General features: G+C 34.4%; 1 protein-coding gene across 12 annotated transcripts in view; it reads left to right on the top strand.

Moving 5' to 3' along the window:
- Nucleotides 1–14,887, top strand: part of carmil2 (capping protein regulator and myosin 1 linker 2) — a 97,974-nt gene that overhangs the window by 13,575 nt on the left and 69,512 nt on the right. For 6 of the 12 annotated variants that reach the window (XR_015514404.1, XR_015514405.1, XM_087292446.1 and 3 more), the window contains 10 exon segments: nt 1,997–2,118; nt 6,855–6,952; nt 7,049–7,119; nt 7,206–7,279; nt 8,669–8,744; nt 9,807–9,895; nt 10,270–10,364; nt 10,438–10,524; nt 10,686–10,795; nt 12,689–12,766. Coding sequence is in view for 8 of the 12 variants with exons in the window: in XM_087292446.1 (XP_087148572.1) it covers nt 1,997–2,118; nt 6,855–6,952; nt 7,049–7,119; nt 7,206–7,279; nt 8,669–8,744; nt 9,807–9,895; nt 10,270–10,364; nt 10,438–10,524; nt 10,686–10,795; nt 12,689–12,766 (900 nt within the window). In the remaining 4 variants the exon portion in view is untranslated. 12 annotated transcript variants of the gene reach the window in all.

Here is a 14,887-nt window from a genome sequence, read left to right on the forward strand (position 1 = left end):
TTATTCCTTGGTCTTTTGGTTCTAGAGAAGATAAAACTAGCTGTGCTTTATATACATGTTAGATCTCCTAGTCCCATTAGCAGTCAGAGGCAGATAGAGAGGAAGCACATGAAAGAGAGAGTGCATCTAAATGACACGGTCATATCTAATAGCTCATAGCAGCATGTGTTAGCTGCCTCTTTTCAAATATTTTGGAACATATTTGCAAGTTAATCCCCACTAGCTTCCCGATGAAGCACATGTTGGTGTACTAAAGATCACACAGAGAAAGACTCCATCGACTGTCTGCTCAGTTGCTATGGGTTGCTTGAGGGAAGTGCTTTTATTTCAAACTGTGATCAAAACTGATTGGAACTTCCTGTGCATCAACTCAGAGAAAGAACGAGAGTTGGGGACAACTCCTTTGACTCCAATGGAACGATTTTTCAACAGCAATGGCACCTCATGTAGCCTCTCAGTGATTCTTGAAAGTTAGCACTTAATGCTAACACTTAGCACTTAGAGTTACAGCTTAAAATAGCTGGTTTTGTAATTTGATAAATGTACAAAACCAAATGTATGTTTTTTTTTTAAACAAGATTTTGTATGTTTTAATGTTATTTATTTATTTAAGTCTACATGAATCACACGACAATCAAATATTTTAGACTTTAATTTTAGCAACTCTTTCTCTTCATGACTCTGCAATAACTCTGGCACAACTTCAGCCAATCAGATTCAAGAATTTCCATGGAAGAGAAGTAGTCAACATGTAAGGTTTTTTCCAGGAAATAATATTTCTAATATAATATATAAATCTAAATCTAAATATATATTTATATATATAAATATATCTAAATCTAATATATAAATATAAAAAAAATATTCTACATTTTTTTTGCAGATTTTGGTAAAAAAACAAAACAAAAAAAAAAACAATACAGAAAGCAAACAAAACTCTAGACAAATCTCAGACAAAATCTAAAAAATGTGTTATGTGTATAACAAAGAAATGCCACAAAGAGAAAGTACTGAGCTACTGAAGCATATTTAATAGTGTATATAAAAGGCTTTTTTGGTGATGGCAGCTTAAAGATGCCTCTCATATGGAAAATGACGTCACATGCATTGCTTGGTGTGAGTTTTTCACAGACTTCAACAGAGTGTCAAAATCTTGATGGTTCTGTGGGTCTCGTCTCTCAAATCTGTGCTTTACTTTGTATTTGTTTCCTTGGCTGTGTTTTGGATCATTGACTTGCTGAAAAGGTCCACCCTGATTTCATCTTCATCATCCTGCTGAGATGATGGACCGAAGCAGCTAATATTAGTTTACAATGACGAAGGCCTGAGGGTTGCTGAATAACTATTTCGAGATTTCAGCTACTGTCTGGGCTTTCCCTGCCTTTCCACACATTCCTTTCTTCTTGTGTTCATTACTTTTTCCCTGCGTCATTTCATTTTATTACGCATAACTTATTTTGTTAACTAACTAGATTTGTTTTCATTGCATGTATGTGTTTTGGTTGTTGCCAACATCTGGTGACAGTCAACAACATCTTTACAAATACGTATTCAGAGAAAAATGGTAATGTGTTCAGAACTTATTTTCCCCGCTGTTTAGATACTTTTCACATGATGAAACACTCTTTTATAATGAATATAACTAACAGTATTCACTCACAGAATCAAATTCACTGCTGCTTTTTATGTAGCACATTTCCTCTTATTAATTATGATTATGATCACTTTAATTGTTTGTTCCATTGAGTCGGATTGCTTTCTTGATCAGTCAGGCCTCTTTTTGGTTAATCTCTGACCAATTATTCTTGTGCAAACCTGAGTTTGATTTTCCATTCAACAAATGAACTCAACAAAAATACACCAGGATTTGAAACGAACACAAGCCAGTTGTGAAAACATGCAGATCCTCTTCCAGTGAGCTGGTGGGTTAGTTAGTTCTTTGTTTTGTGCTTTTTCTATCATAGTTACAGTTATCTTTGTTCATCTTTTATGTGAGGTGGTTATTGAGACAGACAGGCAGATCTACTCTCTGGGCCTGATGTCAGTGCGGGATCTGGAAGCTGTGGTCAGCCATGTCACCGCCTCGCTCAAGAAGATCTTCCCGGACTCTTCGCCAGGGTAAGCGATCTGTTCATCACCACAGCTCATCATGGCTCTCTTTTATTAGAGCTTTAGTGCTTTTAAAGACCCGGTGCTCATTATAGTTCAAAAATGCTTAAAAAAAAACTAAACTTACTGACTTTTTTTTAGTTAACTTAACAAATGTAGATGAAACCTTAATAGCTTATTAAAATAAGTTAAAGTAACTTAAAAACATTTGTTATTGGTCATGACTTTTAGTCATATAATTTTTTACAGTGTAAGGTTGCACTGATAGCCACTGATATCTCCATCTATAATCAGCTCATCTGCTTGTTTTTGTGAAAACACTCAGCTACTAAAGACAGATACCTGTGTTATGTTAAACATTTGGGTCACATTTTACAATAAGGTTCTATTATTTAATTTAAGTTAATGTATTTACTTAAAATAACTAAGAATGGACAATATGGGTACATCATTTGCTAATCATGGTGTAGCGAATTAAGCTAATAAAATTCTGATTATTTATTATTAATAATAAGAAGGTATTATTTATTTATGAATATTTGGGTTGATTTGAACTGCACATCTGTTAGAGCAACTTCAATTTAAAGATCAAGTAATTTTCTGGCCTGGAAAAAATTATATTAGTACATTAACGCATTAGTACAACCTGTGGCTTTATCTCTGAGTTCAAGTAAATTGTTCTGTGTGTAAAAACTTGAGATTTTTTTGAGATTGTGAGCGCTTCCTTTGTATTCATTCTTCTGTCTTGTGCACGAGACGTATCTCTGTAAACCAATAGCGTTCAGCTGTGTGTCTTACTCTGCCTTTTGATAGCCTTTTTTTGTGGCTTTTTTTTTTTTTTTACCTCGAATGGGTACCCAAAAAGTGGTATGGTACGGTTTGCTTTTTGGTACCTTTAGACAGTGGAAACGGCAATAAAATTGTACCGAACTGTACTGTACCACTCAGTGGAAATGGGCATAAAAGAAAACAGGGCCGAGAAGGCCCCATGAAGTCAGAAAGGCAAGAAAAGAGTGAGAGAGTTGCAATTCAACATCAATAACCTAAAACTAATCATCAAAGAAACTGAATCACCTTGTTTTTAACACAAAGCATAGTTTCTTTGTTTTGTGGTTTACATGGTGGATGCTGGCTTAGAAGTTTCTTAAGAGTCATTGCTGCTTCTTCCCAATTCTGATCGGTTGATCAGCATTCCAGCGAGGTTATGAGTTGGAATTATCCAGAATAGAGAGACTTGGCTTAATTCTGAAAGTCTCTGAAGAGTGAGAAGGCTGAAGCCTGGCCTCAGCTTAGGAGAGGCCTAATGGCCTATAGGTCACACTTTGGCTGGTGACTGATTGAAGATTAAAGAAGAGTTGAAGAGAAGAGGGTTAAGAGAGCTGCTTAAAAATTTTATCTAACAATGAAATATGTTGGATCTTCCTCCATCCCTTATAATGGTTTAAAATTAGCTAAAGGTTAAAATCCAAGGTTTTAGTTGTTAACATAAGTTAATGTACTGTGAGTTAACAAGAGCTATCAATGAATGACTTCATTTTGATGACCATTAACAAAGCTTAATAATTACTGTAACAAATGCACTTTTCATTGTTTACTTTAGTACTGTAAATACATTAACTAACATTAACTCATAAAACCTTATTGTAAGGTGTGACAACAATTTCAAGCATTTTGGCAACTGACAGGTTGATAAAATATTTTTTTTCTCATTTAAATTAGAAAAATTATTATGCTAATTTTATTAGGCACTTTATTTGGTAAATGTCATACATGGAAACTGACACATGCAAAAATGTACAGGTATTTATTTAATGTGTACCTGTTGATGGAAAATTGCAGTTTTAACCCAAAAATGATCAGTCTGACATTTTAAAAATTTAAGTTTTCTGAAGATTGTTTGCAGTTTCATCAGCGGAAGCCTTCTTCAACACTCACACAGTGTTCGTACTCTCACATAACGTCATTAACTGCTTCATACATACAGGTGTTTCAACCTGATTGGTTAAAAACACAGATATACTTAGAAAATTAAATGTGTGCGTAATATTCTGAACAAAATCTTCAAGAATTACTTAGGCATCTTGCATACAAAGGTCAGATGTAACAGGAAGATATTTCTGTGGTCAGGATGATCAGAAGTGAAATTTAGTTCATCTTCATGGCTCTGCTGATGAAGCACACACATACACACATACAGTACACGAGGCATTCAAAATCAATTTTAATATGGTGCTTTACACCTTTTTATTGGTCATTTTTTGTTTCAAGAATAAGGTCTAAGATTTACAATAAAAGTTATTTGTAAAATGTTTTCTCTATTTAAAAACAATACAGTAGTGAAAGATGACTTCACTTACATCAGATTGTATGTTGTCCAAAACTGATTAGCTGAAGTCATTGAAGTGACAGCTAACAGAGGATTCAGCCTGTTACAAAATATGATCTTATTCTTCTACATAATATCTAAACCCATCTACTAACTTACTATTTACTAATAAGCAGCTAAATAGTAGTTTATTGAGCTAATAGTCTTAGTTAATGGTTTGTTTATGAATTGTATGTTTTTAAACACCACTTTTTATTGCAGATGTGTAAACAGCTTAAAATTAAGTTTTATCATCCTAAAAGTCTTTATGTAGTTCTCATCTCATGTTCATTGACACATGAATGTATTTTTGGCCATGTGTCTAAAAATAAAGGGGATTCTTTTAACTCTCAAATAGCCAGATTGATAAAGCCTTTAGTATCAAATATACATTTACCGGCCACTTTATCAGGTACACCTGACCAACTGCTCGCTAACGCAAATTTCCAATAAGCCAATCCCATGACAGCAACTCAATGCATTTAGGCATGTAGACATTGTCAAGATGATCTGCTGCAGTTCAAACTGGGCATCAGAATGGGCAAGAAAGATTATTTAAGTGACTTTGACCATAGCACGGGTGTTGGTGCCAGACAGGCTGGTCTGAGTATCTCTAGGGTTTACAGATAGTTGTTTGAAAAGAGCCAATGTCCAGTAAGCCACAGTTCTGTGGGCGCAAATGCTTTGTTAATGCCAGAGGTCAGAGGAAAATGGCCAGACTGCTTTGAGCTGATTGAAAGATAACAGTAACTGAAATAGTCACTCGTTACAACTGAGGTATGCAAAAGAGCATTTCTGAACATACAACACTTTTAACTGTGAGGCAGATGAGCTACAGCAGCAGAAGGCCACTCACAGTGCTACTCCTGTAAGCTAAAAACAGGAAACTGAGGCTACAATTTACACAGGCTTCACCAAAATTTAATAAAAGAAAATTGAAAAATTCAAGTCTGATGAGTCTCGATTTCTGCTGTGACATTCAGATGGTTGGGTCAGAATTTGCCATCAACAACATAAAAGCATGGATCCATCCTGCCTTGTATCAATGGTTCAGGCTACTGGTGGTGGTGTAATGCTGTGGGGGATATTTTGTTGGTACACTTTGGGCTTATTAGTACCAACTGAGCATCATGTCAGTGTCACAGCCTACCTGAGTATTGTTGCTGACCATGTCCATCCCTTTATGACCACAGTGTACTCATCTTCTGATGGCTACTTCCAGCAGGATAACACACCTTGTCATAAAAACTCGAATCATCGCAGACTTTTTTATCGAACATGAAAATGTGTTCAATGTACTCAAAGGACCTTCACAGTCACCAGATCTCAATCCAATAGAGCACCTTTGGGATGTGGCAGAATGGGAGAGTTGCATCATGGATGTCATCATGTCAATATGGATTAAAATCTCTGAGGAATATTTCCAGTACCTTGTTGAATCTATGCCCCGAAGGATTAAGGCAAAAGTGGGTTCAACCCGGTACTAGTAAGGTGTACCTAATAAAGTGGCCAATGAGTGTATATTATAATAAAATTTTAATAACCTAATCTGGTGACATAATGCCTGTACATTTCAGAGCTTGTATTCTTTTTGCTATGATTAAATAACTGCTGTTTTCTTGGTTATTAAATGGAAAGAGAGCAATATATATTTATATATTCATGTAATTGCACTTAAAATTCATATATACTGTTGAAGCATTGCATAATATTGGGGCACATTCTGTGTATCAGTTTAATAGAATGATTTAATAACTTGTTTCAGGACTGGATAAATCAGTGTAACTGAGCAAATCTGATACATGAGTGATCCAATAAAAACAAACAAACAAACAAACAAACAAACAAACAAACAAACAAACAAACAAACAAACAAACAAACAAACAAACAAACAAACAAACAAGCAAATATAACAGTTAATTGTTAATTTTGTTTAATGTTAATTGTTAACAGTTAACTTTAAAGGATAATTACATTTTAATCACTTTCACAGAGGGATCAGTATTTTTATCTAATACAAAAGATACATTTGAGACAACATTGCATTCATAAAAAGTAAATGGCCTTAACAGATTTAAGGGCAAATTTGTCCCATTTTTTCCCCATGTAATAAAAAACCACAAGGTCTCCCACAGTGTGACTCATCATCTTCTGGAAATTATAAACAGATTAATCTGCCCACAAATGGAACAAGCATGACATTTGAAGAGCTCGTCTAATGTTATCAAGTGCGCCCGTGGTCATCGGGTTGATTTTTTTGTCTGTGTGTGTGTAAAACTAAATGGCAAGCTAAAAAAGAGTTTGCGTTGACTAATGTGGTTTCACTGGTGTTATCTTTATATAAATATCTTTACCCCTCTCTCCGTATTTTTCTTTCAGGAAGTTGCTGAAGAAAGTTCCCCCTGACCTTCAAGAGCGGCTCTGTAATCTCACCTCTAAAGTTGAAGAACATGTGAACGGCGCAGTCGGACCATGTGGTCAGATGATAATGCCATCTCTTACCATGTTTTTTTTTTTGTGATCAGCTGTTGACAACTGTTCCATAGATATTATTTATGTCTCATTCTTTACAGGAGGATTTTCAGACACCTATGAAGCATTGTGTGATTATAATGAGTTTCCTTGCTGTGCGGAAATTCAGTGGGTCTGTTTTAATCACTACTAAGTCCTCTGGTATTTTTTAAGATTTAGCAATGGTGATTTTAAAAATGAATGTATTTGTTGTTTTAGGATGTTGACAATATTTACCATGTTCAGAACTGCCGGGTTTTCAACCTCTTAGACTTCAGTCATTTAGACAGCAGGTAAATACGACACTTATATATTTGATTACTATTTAAGGATTTGGTGTTGTTCAATTTTCTTGTTCGTCTGCTCAGCAAGCCTGCATTTATTTGATTAAAAAAATTCTGAAATCAGTAACATTTTGATTTGAAAAAGATAATAGTATAGGTTATAGCTTTTTTTTATTATTATTATTTAACAAAGACAATCAAACAAACAAACAAACGATCCCCGAGCACTGCAAATTAAATAAATTTTTTAAAATGTGTTTAAAAAAATAAAAATAAAATAATAATAATCAAAACAAAACAAAATAAGCCATAAATCTCTTTAAATAAAAATTTCAGAGTTTATGTAGAAAGGGTTGGAGAGGTTGCCAAAGTCTCCAGAATTTGTCCTGTTTGTGGTTGAGGTCATGGTTAATTTTTTCAATGGAAGAAAGAATGACAACTGAGGAATCCACATGGAAATAGTTGGAATTTAAGAAGTAGACTAATTTAGTAATATACATTTCTTAGCCAGAAATGTAAGAGCTGTAAACAGAGGTTTGAGCTCAGAGTCAAAAAAGCCTTTAGGAATGTCATTTAACAAAAAAAAAAGTAAGGGGGAGAAAATAAATGAAAATAAATTCTGTGGAAAAGCTCAAAATTTAGTAGTTTTCTATTATTAATATATTTTAAAATGCAATAATTATTTTTATGGCAAAGCTGAATTGTCAGCATTATTATTTCCGACATCTAAGTCACATGATACTTCAGAAATCTTGCTGAAATACAAGTTTTTAAAATTATTTTTATCATCAATAACTAAGTTACTGTGTAACTTACATTTTTTTGTCTGCTATTGGAAATGTAGTTTTCCACAGAAGTCTTTAATGTGAAGTTTACATTTATTTAAATGTTTTTAATTTTTTAAACTAGTTTAGTAAACGTTCTACACCAGAATAGTCCTTCACCGTACACAGTGAGCTAACTGGACAAACTGGTAACAGCAGGATATCTGTCCACACTGAGATAAGCGGTGAAGAAACGGCATCATACCACCCCATAGCATTCGTTTTAAAGACAAAATGCAGCCACACATACTTCTAGCTACATCGTGATCCCCAGATACGTATATAGGGCTACGTTTTCAAAATGAGTCTGTGTTTACTTGAATATTTATATTTTCCATACATAAAATCTGTGTTAGAGCGGCAGTGGTTGGTCAGTTTGTCATCTTTTTAAAAAATGGCTTCCTGGCAATGACGGAAGACATGGAGCATGAGCACAAAGCGTGTTGAAAAGGGTGAAGAAAGTGATGCACATCGTGCGCTCCAGTCTTTTAGACCCGATATGTGAACGGCCCCTTAAAGTTTACTACTACTACTACAACTACTGCTACTAAAAATCATTTAAAATGTTTAACAGGGACTTGGCTTTAGCGGTGGGTGCTTTGTCCTTCAATCAGTGGTTCACGAAAATATGCAGCAAGGACTTCAAACTGGTATGTATGTCCATTCTAGAAAAATAAACTTATTGAATGTGTTATTAATTAAATGTATATTATTATTGTTATTATTAATATTATTTTAAGTATTATTATTAGTATTAATTCTATTATTATTATTATTATTATTAAATTGCTCAATTTAATAATAATAATTGCTCAAAAAATAACAAAATCCAGATAAATTAAAGCTGGAAAGAAAATGTAAAAAAAAAAAATACAATAAATATGTGGGAAAAACAAAACTTTGAATTGTAACTGGTATTTATAAAGAAATGTATAATAATAAATACTGATGAAAAAGCTATTCACTTAGACCAGAAGTGCTGTTTTTGTTTATGCTCCAGTCATGTTAGCTTCTCTATCTTCACTCGCTTCTGGCTGTGGAAAGGTCAGATACAGGCCACTTGCCAAATAATAAATTATTGTTCTGACCATGAGGCATGACTGCAACATGACAAAACATGCTCAAGGGTGACTTTGATCTCAGCATGATAGACTAAACTCATTTAGATAGAGAGAAACAGACAGAAGATTGAAGGGTGGAGCTGAAGCCACTTTCTTAAAATAAGTGAACAAACCTCTTCTTTTAGATGTTGGTTGCTGCATATCAATCAGATTAATTCCAACTCAACACATTTATCACATTCCAAAATGATCATTTTATTAAGTTGATCAACATTTGCTGTTTGTAGGACTCTATTATGGAAAACATGGATGGTATTGAGAAATTCACTCATGGAATATATATATACATATATACATATATATATATATATATATATATATATATATATATATATATATATATATATATATATATATATATATATATATATATATATATATATATATACATTTATATATATATATATATATATATATATATATATATATATATATATATATATATATATATATATATATATATATATATATATATATATATATATATATATATATAATTTAAATGGAGTCCAAGAAAAATTGTAATTTAGAAATAATACAATGGAAAATATGTCCTAAAAACATTTAAAAGTGCTGTATGTTTGTTCTCAGTCGCCAGATGTGCAGGAGCAGGTCCTCTACATGATTGCCAGGTCCAGTGCTCTGGAAGAGGTCAGTCTGGAGGCCAGCGGACTCAAAATGTGAGTTTCATTAAAGAGTTCACCAAAAGAAATAAGCTCTGTCAATAATTACTCATAAATTAAGATATTTTAGATTAAATCTGAGAGCTCTTTCATCCTCCAAAAACAGCAATGGTCTCGACTATTCAGTCTATGGAGGATGAGAGAGCTCTTGGATTTCATCTAAATTATTTTTATCTGGATTTGATAGACGAATGAAGGTCTTGGGGTTTTGGAACAATATTAGAATGCATCATTAATAACATGCTTTTACATTTTTGTGTGATCTATCCCTTTAAGCCAGACACTTGTTTGCATAAAAGAAGTTAAACACATTTACCCAATATTTGTAAGTCTTTTATAAGTTTTTAATTCTCTTCAAATCCATGAATCAGGGATTTTGCTATCAGGATGGCCACTGCTCTAAGGGAGAGTACTGCCTCTGCTGTTCATATCATCAACTTGTCTGTCAATGCTATTGAGGATAAAGGTGCGGATCAGTTCTGAGATTTGTTCTCTTTTTGCTCTATTATATGCTAGATTCATGATTTCTCTGTGCTCAGGTGTGATTGCTCTCAGTCAGAGTTTGGGCAAATTGTCCTGTTGCCTGACTCAGCTGCACCTCTCCAAGGTCTCCATGTCCTCTAAAGGTGCAGAATTAATCTCTCAGGTCATTTTATAAATGTCAAGATGCTGTTTTATGCCTGCAAAAGTAACAATTCAATTTCTGATAACAAAATTGTGTTAGGTTACCATGACTTTATACCTTGCTAAATCAGGGTCTTTTTTTCTCTCTTTTTTGTTACATTAGGTCTAGGTTGTCTGGTTCAAGTTCTTCATCAAAGCACATTTCTCTGCAGCACCCTGACCCATCTAGACTTGAGTGGAAACACTGGCTGTCTGGCCACAGAAGAGGCCATGGTGAGTTTAGCTGCATTTCCATTACCCTGCAAATTGTGCAAATTGAACTGTGAGTTAAACATACGCCTACAGAAAAACATCAAGTCTGCTCATATTTTATATATATATATATATATATATATATATATATATATATATATATATATATATATATATATATATATATATATATATATATATATATATATATATATATATAATATTAGAAAAACTGCAATAAAAAATTCCCTTTTGATCACTTTAGATAATTACTTTTTTAAATACATATGGAGAAACAAAATCTTTATTGTTGTTATCATTATAACTCCTCTCATAATTTATGTTTGTTCTATTATTTAACTATTCAACAGTATTTAACTACTTATCACTAGTTATTTAGCAATTATTTAACAGTAAATCACATGTACATGGCTAACACTTTACAATAAGGTTTCATTTGTTACTCACCAGCCACTTTATTAGGTATACCTGTCCAACTGCTTGTTAAACCAAATTTCTAGTCACCCAATCACATGACAGCAACTCAATGTATTTATGCATGTAGACATGTTCAAGATGACCTGCTGCAGGTCAAACTGAGCATCAGAATGGGGAAGAGAGGGCATTTTAGTGACTTTGAACTGGCATGGTTGTTGGTGCCAGACGGGCTGATTGGAGTATTTCAGAAACTGCTGATCTACTGGGATTCTCATGCACAACCATCTCTAAGGTTTACAGAGAATGGTCCAAAATCAAATGTTGTGCATTTCTGAACCACACCAGGTGCCACTGCTGTAAGCTAAGAACAGGAAACTGAGGCCACAATTGGCACAGGGTCACCAAAATTGCACAATAGTAGATTGGAAAAACCTTGCCTGGTCTGATGAGTCTCGATTTCTGCTGTGACATTCGGATGGTTGGGTCAGAATTTAGCAACAACAACATGAAGCATGAATCCATCCTGCCCTGCATCAAAGGTTCAGGCTGGAGGTGGGGGTGTAAGGGTGTGGGGGATATTTTGTTGGCACACTTTGGGCCCATTAGTACCAACTAAACATTGTGTCAATGCCACAGCCTATTGAGTATTGTTGCTGACCATGTCCATCCCTTTATGATCACAGTACCCATCTTCTGATCGCTACTTTCAGCAAGTTAACGTGCCATGTCATAAAGCGTAAATCATCTCAGACTGGTTTCTTGAACATGACATTGAGTTCACTGTACTCAAATGACCTCCACAGTCACCAGATCTAAATCCAATAGAGAACCTATGAGATGTGTTGAAACCGGAGATTCGCATTATGAATGTACAGCCAACAAATCTGCAGCAACTGCATGATGCTATCATGTAAATATGGACCAAAATCTCAGAGGAATATTTCCAGTACCTTGTTGAATCTACGCCATGAAGCGTTAAGACAACTCTGAAGGCAATATGGGGTCCAACCTGGTACTAGTAAGGTGTACCTAATAATAACGGATTTTAATAATAATTAGTCAATGTTGAAATGTGAGTAATAATAACATTATTGGTGGATGTTAGTAAATACATTATATAACATTAACAAATGAAACCTTGTAAATTGTTGTAAATTGTGACCACTACAGTACATGCAAGACAAAAATGAAAAAGAAACCATCTACAAACATACTTTGGCCATGTTGCACTGGTCTAAATGTGCCATGTTTTACAGATGACATTTATTCTGCTATTTAATAGAACAGAATGGAATCAGTGATCTTTTTCAGAACATTAATCTTTTGTGATTGCTCAAGCCATGTCTTACTTTTGTAGGAGGTTTCACTTGAATGCATCCGTCTGCCTTTCTGTCCCATAGGTTTGATTTATTGCCAACATTGCACTATTGTTCTAAGAAATGAGTGAAATCACATGTTGCCTGTTGTCTCTTTCAGAGCCTCTATAGGTTCCTGTCTGCTCCAAATTCAGTTTCTCACCTGGACCTCAGCTGCACAGACTGTCCTTTAGACACAGTGAGTCACATGGAATATATTCAGTGGTGTAAAAATATCTAAATACTGTAATTGTGTAGTTTTTCTCAGACATTTTAATTTATTAAGTAGTTTTAAAACTGTATACTTTTACTTTATATTTTTAGTGTTGTATCGGTACTTTTACTCCACTACTTTCTTTCAACATGCAATCACTACTTTATTTTATTTTCCTGTCTATGGGGATTTTAAAAATCAGTCCTGTATTTCCTGTCCAATAAAATCACACACTGAAAGTAAATCTCATCATAATGAACAACCACAAGAAATGGGTAATTCATAAATGCAGCAAACTGTATGGAAGCATTAAAAGTGCCCAAGAAGATGTCCAAAATCTTTACACGCATTGACCCAGAGACTGTTTAGACTGCATGTCACTGATGAGAAGATGACGAAATGGCTTTAAACAATAACTAAATGCACTACAGAATGTTACGTTTACACACACATTTTTACGTCCTTCAGATGTTATTTATAAACTAAGGGTGTTTTCACATAACACATTGTCACAATCACTAGCGATCTAATCCTGGCAGATCGCTAAAGGACTACAAGTTCCAGTCATGCACTTCACTCACACACCTAGCCTAGATCCCTCATGATTGCAAACAGACAAAGCTAAAGTTGTTCAGGACTAATTACACAGACCATTTATACACCTCTCAAACACACACACACACACACACACACACACACATACACACACACACACACACACACACACACACACACACTCACCGCTGAGTCTTGTTATACTGTTTGTGAACATTACGACACGTTTTCCTTTGTCTTGGTTTGCCTTGTTTTTGACCCTCGCCTTGTTTGTTTGTTTATTCCTGTCTGCTGCCTGTTTTTGACCATCTGCCTGCTTTATGACCATGACTCTGGATATCCCACGTGTTTAAATCAAAGAAATAAATATAACAAAACACACTAACTGTATTAAACAACCTAAACTAAGTATAAAAAAGCATGAAAAGAAACATCTTCAAAGTATCAAACGTCTTAACTAAACTATTCTAACTAAAACACAAAACATACATAAAACAGCACACTCTCCTGAACCTAAAGAAATAATACAAAAATGAATCTGAGTGTTGTACATATTTATCACCCGACTTGCTCACTTCGACACCCTCTCAAAGGAATTGCTAGACGAGTTTACAAACAAACACATTGCAATCTCAATAGATTTTAGACAAGAGAATTAATCACAAACCAAACAATACCACATCTGCCTGCTTTTAAACGATACGCCGACCAGGGATTGGTGGCTCGAGCCCAGCATCAGCTCCCAATGTCATCATTATGAAATGTGGGTCCTCCAATGCCATTCGCACCTGTGATACACGTAAAACGACACACCCACATACAAACAGAAACGCCCTCACACATAACCCCAAAGTACGTTCTGCAGGGGAATGTAACACACATCCACAAATTACACGTAAACACATCAGCTTTTTACAGGATAAAACTCACTACTTACTACTCTTGAAAGGGCTATGTTTACTCATACTTGGAGTAATAATTACAACAGTTACTCTTTTTGCTCTACATTTTTGAGCTACTAATGGTATTTTTACTTGAGTATGATTTTTCAGTACTCTATCCACCACTGATTACATTTAGCATCTTGTTTAACTTATTGTTTAGTGTAATGCGAATTTGATAGTTAAATGTTTCACCTCACAGAATAAAGCAAAAATAAAGCAAATTTTCTAATAACTATTGAAATGCCTGCACCCTTTCTTCGCATTATTGTTATCATTGCAGTATTTTTGGATTTTGTAACAAACTTTCAGTTTCTGTTTACCTGTTGAGAAGAGAAGTGAGATCCAATACCATATCTTGCTTCAAATTCCTCCATCTTGTAAAAGTACCAACAACATGTGTCAAAGTTTTACCCCATTGTCTCTTCATAATTTTGACAAGGCATTGAATTTTGGCTTCTATTCTTGTAAGTGAATCTGAAGTTTCTATTATTTTTACACTAAACACCCTCTGCCTCAGCCTGTTACTGTAACTACATCCTGAACTCTAGCTATTGTTCAAGCTGAAAAAGTATTTGATGGATTTGAACAGGCTGCTCTCAGCGCTCTA

Source organism: Danio rerio, chromosome 18 (genome assembly GCF_052040795.2).
Source record: "Danio rerio strain M-AB ecotype USA chromosome 18, GRCz13ab, whole genome shotgun sequence".
Taxonomy (NCBI): domain Eukaryota; kingdom Metazoa; phylum Chordata; class Actinopteri; order Cypriniformes; family Danionidae; genus Danio; species Danio rerio.